Below are 15434 nucleotides of genomic sequence, written 5' to 3'. Positions count from 1 at the left end.
TTACAGAAGAAATTTGCTGACCCCTGGTCTAGCCTTAAGAAACTAACGGAGGAGATGTTAATAATGCAATTAAGTGTAAACACATATGTCCCGTCTGTAGCTAGTCCACTATAAACAGCGCACCGTGAAAAAAATCTGAGAAAATACACTTTCGGTATTTGAAAACTCTGATCCAATACAGCAGATAAGTCAATATGTCACGGATGAATGAGTGAACTTCGACCATTTTTATTCTTTCACTTTTGTACCTTCTTCTTCCTGTTTAGTGTAAGTGAAAATGCCAGCATTTATGTGGGAACTCCACTTGTTCATCCTTTGCAACCATAGGTCGGTTATGGATAGGAGTTAGGCAAAATCCAAGAAAAGCATATTTTAAAGATGAACTGGGGCACCTGGGTGGCTCAGTGAGTTATGCCTCTACCTTTGGCTCAGGTCATGATCTCAGGGTCCTGGGATCGAGCCCTACGTCGGGCTCTTGGCTTGAGGGAGAGCCTTCTTCCCCTCCCTCTCTGCCTTCTGCTCTGCCTACTTGTGATCTCTCTCTGTCAAATAAATAAATAAAATCTTAAAAAAAAGAGAATGAACTGGTTCTTTGGAATTTATAACAACAAAGAGTGTTGTAGAATTTTATTTTAGATTTCTATCAGTAAAATTGATAATACACACACACACACACATTTTGTTTCAGAGAGCCAAATGTAAAACAGTCACAAGCACACCCACTATTTCATTTTCCCCCACTAGAATGTACGTTCCTTGAAGGTAAGAACTGTCTTTTATTTCAGTGCTTAGAATAACAAATGTAGCAGGCGCACAGTCAACATATGACACGAATGAACAGATGGGCATAGCTGGGAATGCCTGGTTTCATGTGTTGACGGCCAGACCTTAAATTTCCAGCTCCACCACTAACCAGCTGTGTGGCCTTGAGTAAATTATTTAAACTCTTTGAACCTTGGCTTCTTTATTTAAAAAGAGGAGACAATTCTCCTACCTCACAGGAAGTGTTGACAGTGTATGCCTCTGTCTGGTACCTATTGGGTTTTTCCACAGATGGGAGTTTCCTCCTCACCCTCCACCCCTGCCACACACATACTCCTTGGAGACCCAGCCCTGCTGCTGTCACAAATTTCAGTGATGTCACAGCTCCCCTAGCTGGAAGCTCCAGCACAGCCACCCTGATGGCCAGCCTGAGTGCTGGCCCAACCGAGAGGGGCAGGGAGCAGGTGGTGTCTGGTACCAGTCTTGCTCCATCTGTCTCTGAGGTCTCACAGCCCCAGTATGAGTCCATCAGCAAAGAAGAGGCCCAAGAATAGAATGGTTTCCAAGGTTGGACTTGGGAGTGGACACAGAGGGGGCTGGACCACACGCAGAGCAGGAGCTATCCAACCTGGGGTGAGGGGAGAGGAAGGGAGAGCTGAAGGGTGAAGGGAGGTCAGGAGAGTTAGAATGGCTCCCCATTTCTGCCCCCAAACCAAGGTGACAAAACTCCCAGAGGTTGGTCAATCCATGCTCAGCCAAATGGAGCAGCACAGTAGAGGCGTTCAGGGGGGATTTCTCCTACGTTCGCATATTCTCTCCCTCTGTCTCTCAGATACAAGATGAAGAACCACAGGACAAGATACCACAACCTGTCAGCAAAGTAATCGGCCGGAACCGACTTAAGATGGTGAGGGGCCCCATTTTGGTCTGGGATTGCCAGGCTTGTAGTGACCCAGGAGTCACCAGGCCCAGCATGGAACTGAGCTGAGCCAAAGTCTAGGTGGGGTGTGGGAGGCCACCCCAAGAAAGCTGAAGCTTCTGTTTTCCTGGTTTCTCAACCCTGGCAGGTATTAAAAAACTTGTCGCTCTTGAAGCTGCTCAAGAGCTCGAACCCCCGGATCCAAGAACTGCATAACCTGGCCAAAAGGTGTTGGAATTCACTGCTCAGAGTTCCAAAGATCCTTGGGATCTCCACTGGGTGAGCTCGGCACACCCCTGGCCCCCAACATGGACCCAATGGCTATCTTCACTGGGAACAGGCATTGTCTGTCTATGCTGACAAATTTAGAAAACCTAACTTTCACCAGGGATCTATGATAAAGGCATCTATTAGCCCCAGCTCACTGATGGGGAGCTGAGACTCAATAGGGGCAGTGACTTGTCCGAGCTAACTAAACCGGTAAGTGACAGAGCTAGGATTTGAAGCCACCCCTGCGTGGTATCAGAGCTGTGATCCTAACCATTGTCACAATCATCCAATTATGGGACTAACCACTAACTGGGCACCACCCAAGCAAGAGGGGCCCCTCCTCCTCCTCCTCCCCACCCTCAAATCCACACAACCCAGAGATTCACGTGCAGACCAGCCATCTTGCTAAGGCTCTGCTTCCTCAAAAAACATGTCAGAATATTAAGAAAGTTGATATTTATTTGGCACCTGCTAAGTACTTCACAAGCATTTCCTGTCTAGTTAATTCTTCATAGCAGTCCTATTAGGTGAACAGAGATATCCCAGTCTGACAGATGAGGAAACTAAAGCTTTGAGAGGTGAAATTTCTTGCCCCAGATCAGACAGGCAGTAAGAGGCACAGGCAAATTTGAACCCTGGGCTGTCGGTCTTGAAAGCCTGGGCTCACCAAGCCACTCTGTCCCTTCACTCCCTGCTACTTCGTGGGGCTGGTGTGAGGGTCCCAGGCCTGATGCACCGCAGACACTCAGTGGTGGCAATTATCATCGGTACTGCCATTATCTTGAGCCTGAGTCCTCACACACTCAGCTAGGACAATGCTGCCACTTTACAGAGGACTCAGTCTATTACACACACCCCTGGGGCAAGTCTCCTAGCACTGGAAGGCTAACGCCCCCTCTCAGAGCTCCTCTCTCTGAGCTGGCCTCCTAGAGGCAGGCAGTCAGTTAACACTGGGCTGGACAGGTCAGGCCTCTCTCGTCCCATAGTTTTCCAAACTGTTTAAAGCAGTAGACCCTCTCTTGGAGTATCTTTCCTCAGGCCTCAATTGTGTTGGGCAGAAAAGGATTCTACCCTCCCCCTGCCCTTCCCCAGGGTGGGGAGAGCATTTGAGAGATCTCAAGAAACAAGGTTTCTTGGAGCACAATTTGAAAACAATGGACTAGTTCACCCCATCAACTGCAATCCAGAGAGGCAGAACCCTGGCCAGCAGCCCACACAGACAACATCCAGTCCTGGATGTCCTAACCACGGGTCACTGTCTCTCATCTCCCCAACCTCTCCTGGCCCTTCGCCAGGCCTTAGCACCTCCCCTGCCTCCAGGCACAAAGCCTCTGGTGGTGAAGTTTCCTTTCTGGTCCTCTCCAGCTTTCTCCCCTGAGCTGGTTGCATAGCAACAATCTCAGGGCGAGGCTGGAGGACCAGAGCCTTCATCCTGATCCGCTGACTGCCTTCCTTCCCTGTGCCAGGAGCAGCAATGTCTGTAATAGAGTGGAACAAGGTACCGAAGAGCTCCCAGATGCTGGGTGCCCCAAGAACATAATGGAATCCAAGAAATTAGAGTCCACAGGGGAGCCCAAGGTGGGGCTGGAGGAGGAGAACAAGGTCCAGCAGTCACCCAAAGCAGCACACCAGAGCAAGGCGCAGGTGGAGCCCGAGCTCCCCAGGACCTCGAAGGACCATGGCCTGACCACTTGCCCTGGAGCTCAGGGGAGGCAATCACCCACTGGGGACCCCCGAATCGTCTTCCTGAAGACCTACCAGCATAGGACTCCCGCGGGGGACAAGCAGCAGCTGGAAGCAGCTGACCAGTGGATCTGGTTTGAGGGGTTGCCCACGCGAATCCACCTCCCAGGGCCCCGGGTGATGTGCAGACCGTCTGCTCTGCGCTGGGTCAAGCGCTGCTGTACCCGCTTCTGCTCTGCATCACTTGAGCTACCCATGTGCCATCCATACAGAGTGTGACACCACCACGGCCCGGCCAGGGTGAGACACGGGCCCCGAGCCAAATGTGGAGCTGGGCCCCAGCGTCAGAGGCCCAGGATTCAGACTTTTGGGGGCTATGGCTATCTAGCAGTGCTAAGGGGACCCCCCCCCAATGCCCAGAGAGGGGGAAATCATGGATGGAGGCCGCACAGCAGGGTGGTGGCTAGGCTGGGGCCTCTCAAGGCCCAAATAGGGGTTCTGGGGAGGAGCACTGGAAGTGGGGGTTCTGAGGTGGGGAGTCTCCCTGCCTGGAGGCCTCAGGAGGGTCCATAATTGCAAAGGCTCGGAATCTCAGTCATGAGTCTGAGTAAAGGAATTCAGGGATTTCCAAATTCAGGGGAAGGCAGTCAGGTAGAGCTCTGCCGTATCCCATCCCCTCTTAGACCAAATCACCACCCCACATTTGTTTCGTTCATTTATGTTTCAAAGGTTTACTCTGAACAAAAAGTTCCTTAGGGGGTAAAAAAAATTTAGAAGAATAAAGAAAACAAAATACTCCACCCTTCCATGAGAGAACCGAGGTCCCAAGAGAGGAAGAGATGGAGGGCTTGGGGGGGTCCAGCTGAAAGGGAGTTTTCCCCTTCACAAAACCCAGATCTCCATCACGCTTGACTTCAGCAGGCCCTGGTCCCTGAGCCCTCTCCCCGGACGGCAGCGCCCCCTGGCGGCCTTCTTTGCTCCTAACACCGAGGTCTCTGCTCACAGGTGGCGCGACCTGGGACGGGAGCCAGACGTGTGCGGCGCAATCATCCGAGCGGGAGGGATGGGTGGGCAAATTCACGAGTCTACAAATAAAATCTCCCATTGGGAACTGAAGAATACTACCGCTGCCTCTGCCTGTTTGGGACTGGAAAGGATGGAGGAAAGAGGCCCTCGACCGAGGTGGGGAGGGAAAGTGTGCATCACGATTTTAGGTTTCTTCCACCCCATTCCCAGGCCCCTCAGGTCAGCCTAGAACGTGGCACGCAGAAACGAGCAAGCTGCACCCCTCCCCATCCCTGCAAGCTGGCCTGCCGACAAGTGCTCTCTATGCGGTCACAGAAGGGACTTTCCGGGTCATTTGTCAGGTACTTTCTGGGTGCCAAATGCTTCACAATGGCCCTGCAAGCCAACGAGATGACAGCCTGTGGCGCCACCGAGGCAGAGGGGACTTGGCCCACACGACGAGGAAGTGACGGGGCCAGAACTCCATCTAGAACTGCGGGCTGCTCCCCATTCCATTTTCCGAAGAAAGGAAAATGGCACAAGAGCACATCCATCCAGCCTGTCATTCACGTGCATTGTTACTGAGGCGTTGGGTGTCAACAAATGGGTGTCAGCTGGGCCTTGAAATGTCAGGCCTAATGTCAGGACTTGGGCTCTGCAGCTCCCGTGGGACACCACACGCCCAAGCCCCAACCCCAAGGCCCGGTCGACCCCATGCAGTCGGGATCGCCCTCAGTCGGCAGGAACCATAGCCCTGAACGTGCAGTTGGGAAGAGGGAAAGCCCAGGGAACCCGGGCTTTCTGGGGATCTTCCCCTGAAGGCAGGTGCGCGGAGTGGCGCCCTCAAGAAAACAGCGCAGCGACCAAGGGGCGCAGAGCCCTCTCGCGAAGACCCCAGGCGGTGGAGCAGATACCTGGTGCGGGAGGGAGGAAGATGGCAGGGGTTCCCCCGAACCCGCCCGCCTGCACCCTCTTCCTCCCCGGAGCTCTCGGCTCTGAGACTGCGCCTCCCGGGTCGGCGGGGCCGGAAACGCACCGCGTTAGCCCTGGGCGGCGCTGCCAGCCTGAGCCTGCCTGCGCGGGGCCGCTCACTGCTGCCCTGCCCCGCTCCACTCCTGCGAGCCTCGCGCGCCTCCCCCGTGCCACCGCCTCCCCGCAACCTCCACCCCAAGCTGTCTTCCCGCTTGGCCGGCACCTCGCCCACCTCCTGGGTAGTCGCCATTTCGGTTTCCTTGCTGGCCATCATCAATCCCACCAGTCTTCGACAATCACCCCACTCGCTCTTTCACCCCCAGCACCCACCATTCCATCAACCTCTGCGCGAACGTCTGTCTGTCTGCGCGCAATCAGGGCAGTGCGCACCAACCAAAACACACCGGGCTGACGACCCCCTGCACTATCTTCCTGAAAGCCTGTCCGGGGAGCCTCAAGTGAGGACCTGAAAGGCGTGGGTAAGATTGGCAGCTTCCACTTTCCGCAAAGGGAGCCAGAGTTGGGCCCAAGGACAGCAGTTGGACGGGCCGTGCCTGTGTGCTGAGGCTGGTGAGGCTGGGATCCCGGTACCGCTGCGGGGAGGGATAAGGATGCAGGCTGCGGTGTGAATGACTCCCAGCAGTGCACTCTTTCTAGACTTACCCCAACCTGAGCTGGCGCTTGGGCCTCAACCTGTCTCCCACAGTCCCACAGCTGAGGTCCTCCCGTTACCATCTTCCCTGTGCTTGACTACTTCAAAGTAAGGCTCCTCTTCTGGGGTCAGTTAAATCCTGCTTTGGGCAGGAGTTTGCAACAGATCTCAGCCTTCAGAGAACACCACCCCCAGAAACGGCTCCCTACCAGTTAACTGGGGTGGGGGGGTGAAATGTTTGATTCAGAGTGACTTTTAGAAGTCATATGAGCTCTCTGAGCCTACTTCATCAGTTTCTAAAATAGGGATACTAATATCCATTCCACAGGCTTCGAGCAAATCAGGCTTGATGTAGGTGAAGCCAGTTTGTGTGATGTTAAACAAATGTCTGTCCTTTTTCTCCTGCCTTCTCCCGGCGCTGTGCCCCAATAAAGCCCCTTGTTTCTCACTCATGAGCACCCGCCTAACTGCTCACCTTTATGGGAATTAGCTGCTTGTTAAAAAGCCAGTCTTATGTTCACATTCACGGCCTTTTGTTATAATGACATCTGGATTCCAGAGACTGTCCCTCTCCTACTCTGGATCACCTACCACTAAACATGACTGGAACGTGCAAGGATGAGGCTGCTGAGGCAGCCAGACCTAGCTTCTCATCAGCTGTGTGATGTTAGGGCAAGTTGTTTACTCTGAGTCTTCAGTTTCTTTGTGGGCAAAATGGGAAAATAATGGTGTCTATCCCACTGGATTGAGTGAGAATACACAGAAGTCACTCTGCAGTGGATGGCACTTAGAAGCGCACGCAGTACTTGGTAGCTGCATCCCGATCATGGGCAAACCTGTCCCCCATCTAACAGCTGAGAACACTGAGGCTGGGGAGAAAGGTGTCTCCTTTCATTACGTCCTTTCACAGAGGTAAAACGAGGAGAGATGGGGCAGTGGTCCAGTAACTAGAACTGCCAAGATTTCTGGATCACTTCCTACACGCCATGCACCGTGCTAAGTGCTTTACACGAAGTATCTCATTGAATCTTCATAACTGCTAGCTTATCCCCATTTTACAAAACAAGGAAACCAAGGTAAGGGGAAGTCAAGCAGCTTATCTAAATCCTCACAGCTAGTAATGGGACCCAGGATTTAACCCTGCACTCCCTTGCAGCTCTCTCAAGTCCTATAGCCTCTGGGTCCTGCAACCTTTTTTTTTTTTTTTTTTAAGTAGGTACCACACCCAGGATGGAGCCCAACACAGGGCCTGAACTCATGACCCTGAGATCAAGACCTGAGCAGAGATCAAGAGTTGGACACTTAACTGGTCAAGTCACCCAAGTTCCCCATGCCCCCTACAATTCTTTCTTGGCCATAGAGTAGCAGGACAGGGATCCAAACTCTCGGCAACCCCTACCCATTCCTGTCTCAACGCTGTTTTCACCACCACTTGCTACTTTCCTACAAAAAAACCTCAAGCAAGGCTTTAATTCCCTCTACGCAGAGAGCCTCTCTTGTGCCCTCAATCTGCCCATACTGCACCTGCTCCTGAAGCTCTGTGCTCCTTGGGCTACAAATATAGGGAGGAGATCCATGTCTGTGCACAGACTGCCCCCTGGGCCCACTAGAGGAGGCTACTCTGATCTGGGAAGTCACTGAGCAGCCGAAGTGCTTCCAGGGGAGCATGTTTGAACTGTGCACCCAACAGGATTCATGCCGGCCTTCCCACCCCACCCCCTGGCATCGGCTGGCTGCCATCCCAGCCCCCATTTGGCTCCAATCCAGACAGGGCTGCCTAGAACTGGGAGCTAGGGGCACCCTCTGAGCTAGACATCCCTTTCTCCTTTCCCATTTTCCCTCTGGGTCATAAACTATTCTGAGCACCAGCTATGAACTAGTCTCCCCCTCTCTCTCCAAATGGAACCTGAGGTAGTAGGGGGCTAGGGGGTGGGGAATGAAAGGAGGTCCATGCTTCAGATCCCCTAGAAAGTCAAGAGATACACCAACTCAGTGGCGGGGGTGGGGGTAGAGCTAACTTTCCTTTATCCTTTGGAAATAAAACCATTTCCTACATTCATCTGTTCACTTGGAACTCTGTGGCCATATGTAATATAGTCTACAGTTCTTGGAAAACTCAAGTGTTTACAAAGCACTACATATTTTTTGTATTTAAAAAAAAAAATACAGTGGAAGGCAGAGGCAGTTTTCAGACTAAAACTGAAGAACTTGCACATTCTTTAATGTTTTCAGAATGAGTTTGTTAGAACCAGAGCCTGAATCCTGGGTCTGACAGTTCCGAACACATAACCTTGGGCAAATGCCTTTGTTTCCACATCTCTAAGATACGGATGATATTTCCTACTTCTGAGGGTTGTTGTGAAGATTAAGAAAACATCATGTAACACACTTAGCCCACTGCTGGACATCTATGAAGCACAGCTATTTATTACTAAAATGACAAACAGGGGCACTTGGGTGGTGCTGCCAGTTGGGCATCAGACTCTTGCTTTCAGCTTGGGTTGTGATCCCAGGGTCATGAGATCGAGCCCCCCATCGGGTTCCCTGCTCAGCAGAGTCTTCTTGGAATTCTCTCTCCCTAAAATAAATAAATACTTTAATAATATATTAAAAAATAAAATAAAATGACAAACATGTCCCTGCCACTGTCCAGTTCTCTCTGGAACTTGCCTCTAGACACTGCTTTTATTATTTTAGAAAATCAAAATTTCAGGGCAGCTGGGTAGCTCAGTTGGTTAAATGTCTGCCTTCAGCTCAGGTCATGATCCTGGAGTCCTGGGGTTGAGCGCCACATTGGGTTCCCTGCTCAGTGAGGAATCTGCTGCTCCCTCTGCCTCTCCACCTGGCTGTGCTCTCTCTCTCTCAAATAAATAAAAAAAATTTTTAAAAATAATTTCATTAAGGTCACACATTTTTCACTCCTGTCATCTGGTTCTGTCACTGTATTGTTGGAGGGGAAAAGTCGGCTCCCCTGACTTCTGGCAGTTTCTAAAAACCCAATTACCACTCAAGGGGCAAAGTTTGTCATTACAGAAGATATGCAGAACAGGCACAGGGCTCTGAAGGAAACTCCCAGAGTTGTGTGCCAACACAGCTGGAGCAACCAGCCCCCAGCTGACCAAGGGAGACAGCAGCCACATGACCTGTGCTCTGGTGACCTTCCCCAAAAAACGTTAGCCACATGCCTTTATGGTTTGTGGTGTCTGGGGGAAATCCACCAACCCAGGGGAAGTCACCTCAGTTGGCCTTATCTGCTAGACTGCGCAGCCAGGATTCAAGCCCCATTAACAAGCTGCTTCCTTCCAGCTTGGCCAGAGCACCGAGTTACTGAAGTGCCTCACCCTAGCACCCTTCCTGTCTCCCACAGACATGTTCGCTCTTAAACCTTCCTCCTGTCAGCCTCACCTCCCTACTCTGCAGTGCTGGGAGCCAGGAAGCTAGAGAGGCTTCGTGGGCAGAGAGTAAAACTCATCTGTGAAGCCCTAACACTGCAAGGCTGAAAGACCACGCTCTTGGCAGATTCCAGATGACCCGAAGAGGAACACTGACGGTTTCAGTACAGAAGTGGGTCTAGACCAAGTGTGTTCCACCGGACACGTTGAGAAATCACTAGCTAGAAAAAGGAAACTCAGTCATGGCAGTTCACCCAAGGCAGAGCAGAGGTGGCCGTAGATGGAGGGGTAGGACAGGAATTCCCCGCACCTCGTATTTTAACCAAATGGAAGAACAATCTGGGGTCTAGAAGAGGAGGAGGTGGCCTAATCATTCTTTATAGCTACCCTGTCTGGCTGTGCAGGTCTCTCACCAGCCCAACCACAGCAGGACAAAGTAGGCACAGGCAGAACCGTGGAAAATACTGTATTTATATACACAGGAGGGACAGCTGCAAGCCCCTCACAGAGGACATGCCACCCCAAACAGAAATCTTAGCAGCAAACTCCTATCTGCCTCAGCACTATCAGCGCAACCCAAGTTGGAAGGCTGGGCTTCCTGTCCCTGGGCACCCATCATACCCTTCCCACTGCAGAATTCCCAGGAAGGCAGGAGAAAGGAACTATTGCCAGAAGTGAGGTCCGGTGGGAGCTGGGGTGCCTAGTCATTCCTAGAGAAGAGGCAGTGACTCTGTCATGAAGGGTGGACCAGGAGCGATGCTGGGACTCTTCTCTGGGTCCTGTGGCCTGCTCTGTTGAAAGCTGGCAGCAGGTGGGGACCCGGTAGAGAGAACTGGAAGAAAGTTAGTCATGGGTTCATGGGTGTGTGCACACATGCGTACAGCAGGACACAGGCTGTGCATTTTTCTTGTGCTTGATGCCTCCATCTGCTGTCCTCTCCCCGACCGCAGCCTAATACTTTGTACCTCTGTCTCTTTCTGTGGCTATGGATCCAGAAACCGAATGGTTCTCCAAACAGAATAGCTGCAGTTCAGCAACATGGCAAAGGTAACAGCTGTCCCGGGAAGGTGAGACAGATGACTAGAAGAGTGGTTTGCTCCAATCAGATATCCTTGATTTGGTTCTTTTTTTAAAATAACAGGCTGGTGACAGGTATGATGGCTCAAGAATGACATGGTTCCAATTCCATTATTACCCTGACAGAGATCCCCTTGCTGACCTCCCAGACAGCCAGGCTTCAGTAGACAGAGGCCATTCTTGCAGCTGTGGTCCTGACTGCTACCTGCCTTCTTGACGGGGCCTCACTATCTCTCCCACACCAACAGAGACTTCACATTTCCAGGGTTCCCCTCAGACCTGGGCTGGACCTCATCTGGAGGATCTGAGCAGCCCAAGGTGTTGGGGGAGGTGGGGTGGGAGGGTGGGGCCAAGTGCCCAGCCAGGTGTCCAAAGGACCCGATTCTAGACATTGGATTTAGGGGCTGAGTTGAGGGGGATCTCCTTGAGCTCCGTCCGCATGCACAGGTACTCCCCGATGACAGCCATGAGTGCAATGCACACGGCTTGGACCAGCCACCAGGTCAGCGCCGAGGGGAAACGGGAGCTGTAGAACCAGCAGCCCAGGAGGTGAAAGAAATGGACAGTGACAGTGAAATCCAGACACTGCTTCCCTCGCCGGATGAAGTACAGCAAGCCCAGGGCACTGTGGGGAGAGGACAGCAGTGAGTTATCACTGGGTTGTCCTGGCCTTAGATCATTTGGGGAGTAGAGACAATTAAGATAACAGCATAGTGATCAGAAGCAAGCAAGAGAAGTGTGAAGCAAGGGTTACATTGTTAGATGCCTAGAGAGAGCTGGCAGGTAATGCTGGGAGGGAATTAGGCTGAGTAGAAGAAAAACAAAAGTACAAGCTTGATGAGAAATAGTAACTGTCACTCAGGGGAATCCTAGGGACTGTGGGGATTGTGGCACCCTGAAGCATACACAGGCTACTGAAAGTGGGGACAACAAGCTACTTGCTGCTGGACAAATCCTTATGTTGGAAGGTTGGCCTGGAATCAAATGATCTTCCCATTTCTCAAAAGAAGCCAGAAATCTGGATTTTATATATAAAACATCCTGAATTTCAACTAAATGGAAAAATATTTTAAACACCATTTGTGGGATGCCAAACAGAACATATCCAGGAGCCAAATTCAGGTCATAGTCAGCCCACCCATTTTCAATCTCCAGTTTAAGGTCAAGAATAGTAATGTGCAAGGTGTTGTTCCAAGTACTTTCCATGAATGAAATCATTCAACCCTTACAACTACGAGATGGGTAATAGCATTTGCCTCGTTTTACTGATGAGGAAATTGGGGCCTAGATAAATCAACTGTCCAAAGTCCCTAGATTAGTGGGAAAGCTGAGATTCAAAGCCAAGTGAGTCTGCCTTCGGAAGCTGAGATCTTAATCACTATGCCAGACTGCCTCTCAAGGGGCAGGCAATGGTCACAAGTGGCCTTAAATGTTACCCAGTCAAAGCTCTCAGGTGTACTGACGAGAAGCCCGAGGCCTAGAGAGGGAAGTAATTTGGCTCATGGCACACAGACCAAGAACAGAACTGACTTCTCCTGACTACCGGTCCAATCCCTTCCTCACCTCGTTCCACAACAGGGAAGTGATCTGAGATGGAAGCTATCCCACAGGCAGCATGCAGAGTGATGTAAGAGCTTTCCAGCTAAAGCAAAATCATAATGGAAGGAGCCCTATAATGAAGCCAGTCCCAGAACTGGCCTTTGCCACCCAATTTAGTCCACCACTCCCCAGGAACAAGCGCCAGCCTGTCTCATGTCCAAATTTAGGAAGTTAGTTCCAGTGCTAGGACCCCAAAAGCTGGAAAGCAAAACTGGTGATACTCACCAGGTGAGGGCGTTGAGGATGAAGGACATCATGGAGAGCCGGCCTGGAGGGGTGGAAAAGCCCAGGATCTGAGGGGGAATCACAAATGGAAATATGCTGGAAGAGTGACTTGGCTTGGCAGAGCTCCAGGCTCCAGGACCCCCTAAGGAAAACGCATTCTTCCCACAGCACAGAAGACAACAGGGCCCTGTATCTGTATGGCAGCCTATTTCCAACAAATAGTCTGTGCTTTCACAGACATCCACTATGGTATCTCGTTTGACCCCAAACAGCAGCCAAGAAGAGACTTACAAAGGAAAAGCAAAAGTTCAGAGACATTAAGTAATTTGCCTAAAGTGATACAGTAAGTAAACGGCAAGAGTAAGGACTAAGACAGAGTTTGGCAAACTGAGGCCCCACCAGTCAGACGCGTAGTTTTGTAAATAAGGTCTTACAGAAACGCTACCACACCTATTTGCTTAGTACTGTCTCTGGCTCCTTTTGCACTGCAATGGCGGGGTCCAGTAGTTGTGACCTAAAACCTTTACTATCTTGTCCTTCAAGGTCCACCAACCCCAGCTCTAGAATCCAGGTCATGTGCGTGAGACGGCTCTTCAACAACGCCCAGGATTCCCAAAGGTCCTTCCCAGGAGGACAGAGGCTCCTAATAGGCTACTACTGGGCACCCAGTGTGTGTGCAACTTCCACCACTCCTGAGACAATACTACTGAATACCAAACATCTGCCCAGCACCGTCAGCTTACAAAGACCTCAGACTTCGATAATCTCCTGTTATCCTCATAACAGCCTCGCAAAGCTATTGTTAACATTACTGTTACCCCTTTTCGGATAATACCTTGCCCAAGCGCCACACAGAGAACAGCAGCAGGAGCAAAGATTGTGTTCCCGATCCCCCGGCTCCGAGAGCTGTGCTCATTACCATACACCACAGCTGCCTCTCAGATGCAACCATTTCATAGCCCTCCGTTGCTTGCTAAAGCACTTTCACGTTCCTAAATACCTCTAGGGTCTCTGGACCTCATAACATTGTGCTGAGAATTATTCTGCCCAGTTTCCAGGAAAGAAAACACGCTCAGAAAGGTGAAGCAACTTGCCCAAATCCCCATGGTTAGTATATTTAGACCCAGATGGGACGCTGAACCTTTCTGAATCCAAAGTACAGGCTCTTCTTTGTATTGCAGTCCACGAGCTCTGCCATGATTTTGCAGACAGGAACACGTTGGTTCAGAGGGGACAGCACTTGCCCCATCACACAGGTAGTAAGAGGAATTTAAACTGAAGCCCAATTCCAAAGTCTAGGCTGTTTCCATAATACCTCCATGAATGCTCTTTCATCCTCCCTCTCTTCAGTTTGGCACCTGAGAATCTGCGGCCAGGGAAGTGAAGTCACTTTCTCAGAGTGTCAGAAAGGAGATGCATCACGTTGCCAGGAATGTAGGACTGTTCCTTAGGATATCTAGGCCCTTTCCTCTGTACTTATAATCCGCCTTTGTTCTCAGTGGTTTCATTTTTATGGATGGGGCACCTGAGACTCAGAAAGAAGAGGTCCCTTTCCCTGGGTCACAGAGTGAGACGGTGGTCCAGCCACGTCTAGATCCCGGGTGTCGGACCCACAAAGCACACCCCATGAAGCCGAGACTCAGACCGCGCAGTCCAGGGGACCCTACCTCGGCGTCGAACATCTGGTCCAGCGAGGGGCTGCTGCGCACCAGCCCGTCCACCAGCGCCAGCCACAGGCCCAGCGAGCCGTAATAGACGGTCTGCATGAGGACGATCTGCGACAGGATCAACAACGGGTCCCACACGTAGCTGCGGAACTGGCCCGCCATGCCGGCCCTCGGGGCACGGCCGCCACCCGGGGCCTGGGTCAGCGCTGCCGCGCCATGGGCCCAGGGCCGCCCTGGCACCTGCGAGGACACACGCCGGGCCTCAGCCAGCCGGCCGTCACCATAGCAACGCCGCCCCGCCCGGGAGGAGGGACAGAGACTGAGGGGGCGAGCCCATTCCGGGAGGGGGGGTTAAGGGCGGGGCGGACAGACCCATTCCCAGAGTGAGGGAAAATCCTGCCCATTCCAGCTGCTCGGGCCCGCCCGTCCGCAGGCTCCGTCGGGGCTCACTCACCGGTGACCGATTCGAGAGTCGAAGCGTCCGAGCGCGGCCCAGCCTCACCGGCTGGTTCCCCAAACAGCGCTGACAGACAGGACCATGGAGGAGAAGCCCTACCGGCCTAGAGAGGCAAAGGTCCAACGACGACGGCTGCAGCAGCAGCGACGGCGTAGGAAGGAAGCGTTTCCGGGGACGGCGGTGGAGGGGGCGGGGCCGGCGGTGGAGGGGGCGGGGCCTACAGTGCGCAGGCGTAGTGGATGCAATCTTTGACCCCAGCCAACTCCGCTGGTGTACAGGCCGCCGGGAAGGGAAATTTGCACATGCGCAAGATGAAGGGTGAAGGCCAACGGAAGTGAGGCACAAGAGCGGTAGAGCTTGCGTGCCCTCTGCAGGGGAATCTTGAAGAAAAGAGCTGCAATCTGGAGAGCAGTAGGGAGAGGGGTAGGCAAGAGCCAAGTAAAGAAGTTTAGGAATTAATGAACCTCTAAATATAGGTTCTATTTTCTTTCTCCTAGTAAGTGTCTGGGATAACTTTAAATGACCCTGCTGCTGGGTGCCAGGAAGGTTTGGACACGTACGACTGGGACAATCCCTGCCCTCTGACACAACCTGATTATGAGGAGGCAGTGTAGTGGGTGCTTTATAACATGGGTATCCATTTATATTTATATATACATATATATTCAAAATAGAATAAAGGACAGGTTCTGAAGTCATACCTGGAAGCACATTCTGACCCTGCCTGCCACCGTAACTGTTTTCCCTCCGCCTT

General features: G+C 51.9%; 2 protein-coding genes across 4 annotated transcripts in view; one reads left to right on the top strand and one right to left on the bottom strand.

The window, feature by feature from the left end:
- The window catches only part of SYS1 (SYS1 golgi trafficking protein), a 38337-nt gene extending 23952 nt beyond the window's left edge, over positions 1-14385 (bottom strand). The window contains exons 1-3 of one of the 3 annotated variants that reach the window (XM_045980919.1): positions 14224-14385; positions 12557-12624; positions 8509-8841 (exon numbers count right to left, since the gene is read on the bottom strand). In XM_045980919.1, the coding sequence (XP_045836875.1) occupies positions 8685-8841; positions 12557-12624; positions 14224-14385 (387 nt within the window). In that variant the 3' untranslated portion in view covers positions 8509-8684. Of the gene's footprint in view, positions 1-8508; positions 8842-10104; positions 11358-12556; positions 12625-14223 lie in introns of those variants that run through there. The other 2 variants (XM_045980921.1, XM_045980920.1) reach the window with 2 other exon arrangements.
- Positions 1484-4356, top strand: TP53TG5 (TP53 target 5; the record flags this gene model as incomplete). The annotated part of the gene is made up of 3 exons (XM_045981630.1): positions 1484-1669; positions 1830-1960; positions 3418-4356. Coding segments are annotated over 3 exons (813 nt in total), but the record flags the coding sequence as incomplete, so codon positions are not given.
- Positions 14386-15434: the final 1049 nt, after the last annotated feature.

Source organism: Meles meles, chromosome 16 (assembly GCF_922984935.1).
Source record: "Meles meles chromosome 16, mMelMel3.1 paternal haplotype, whole genome shotgun sequence".
NCBI lineage: Eukaryota > Metazoa > Chordata > Mammalia > Carnivora > Mustelidae > Meles > Meles meles.
Note: the sequence above shows the minus strand (reverse complement) of the source record. Positions and strands in the feature narration are given on the sequence as shown.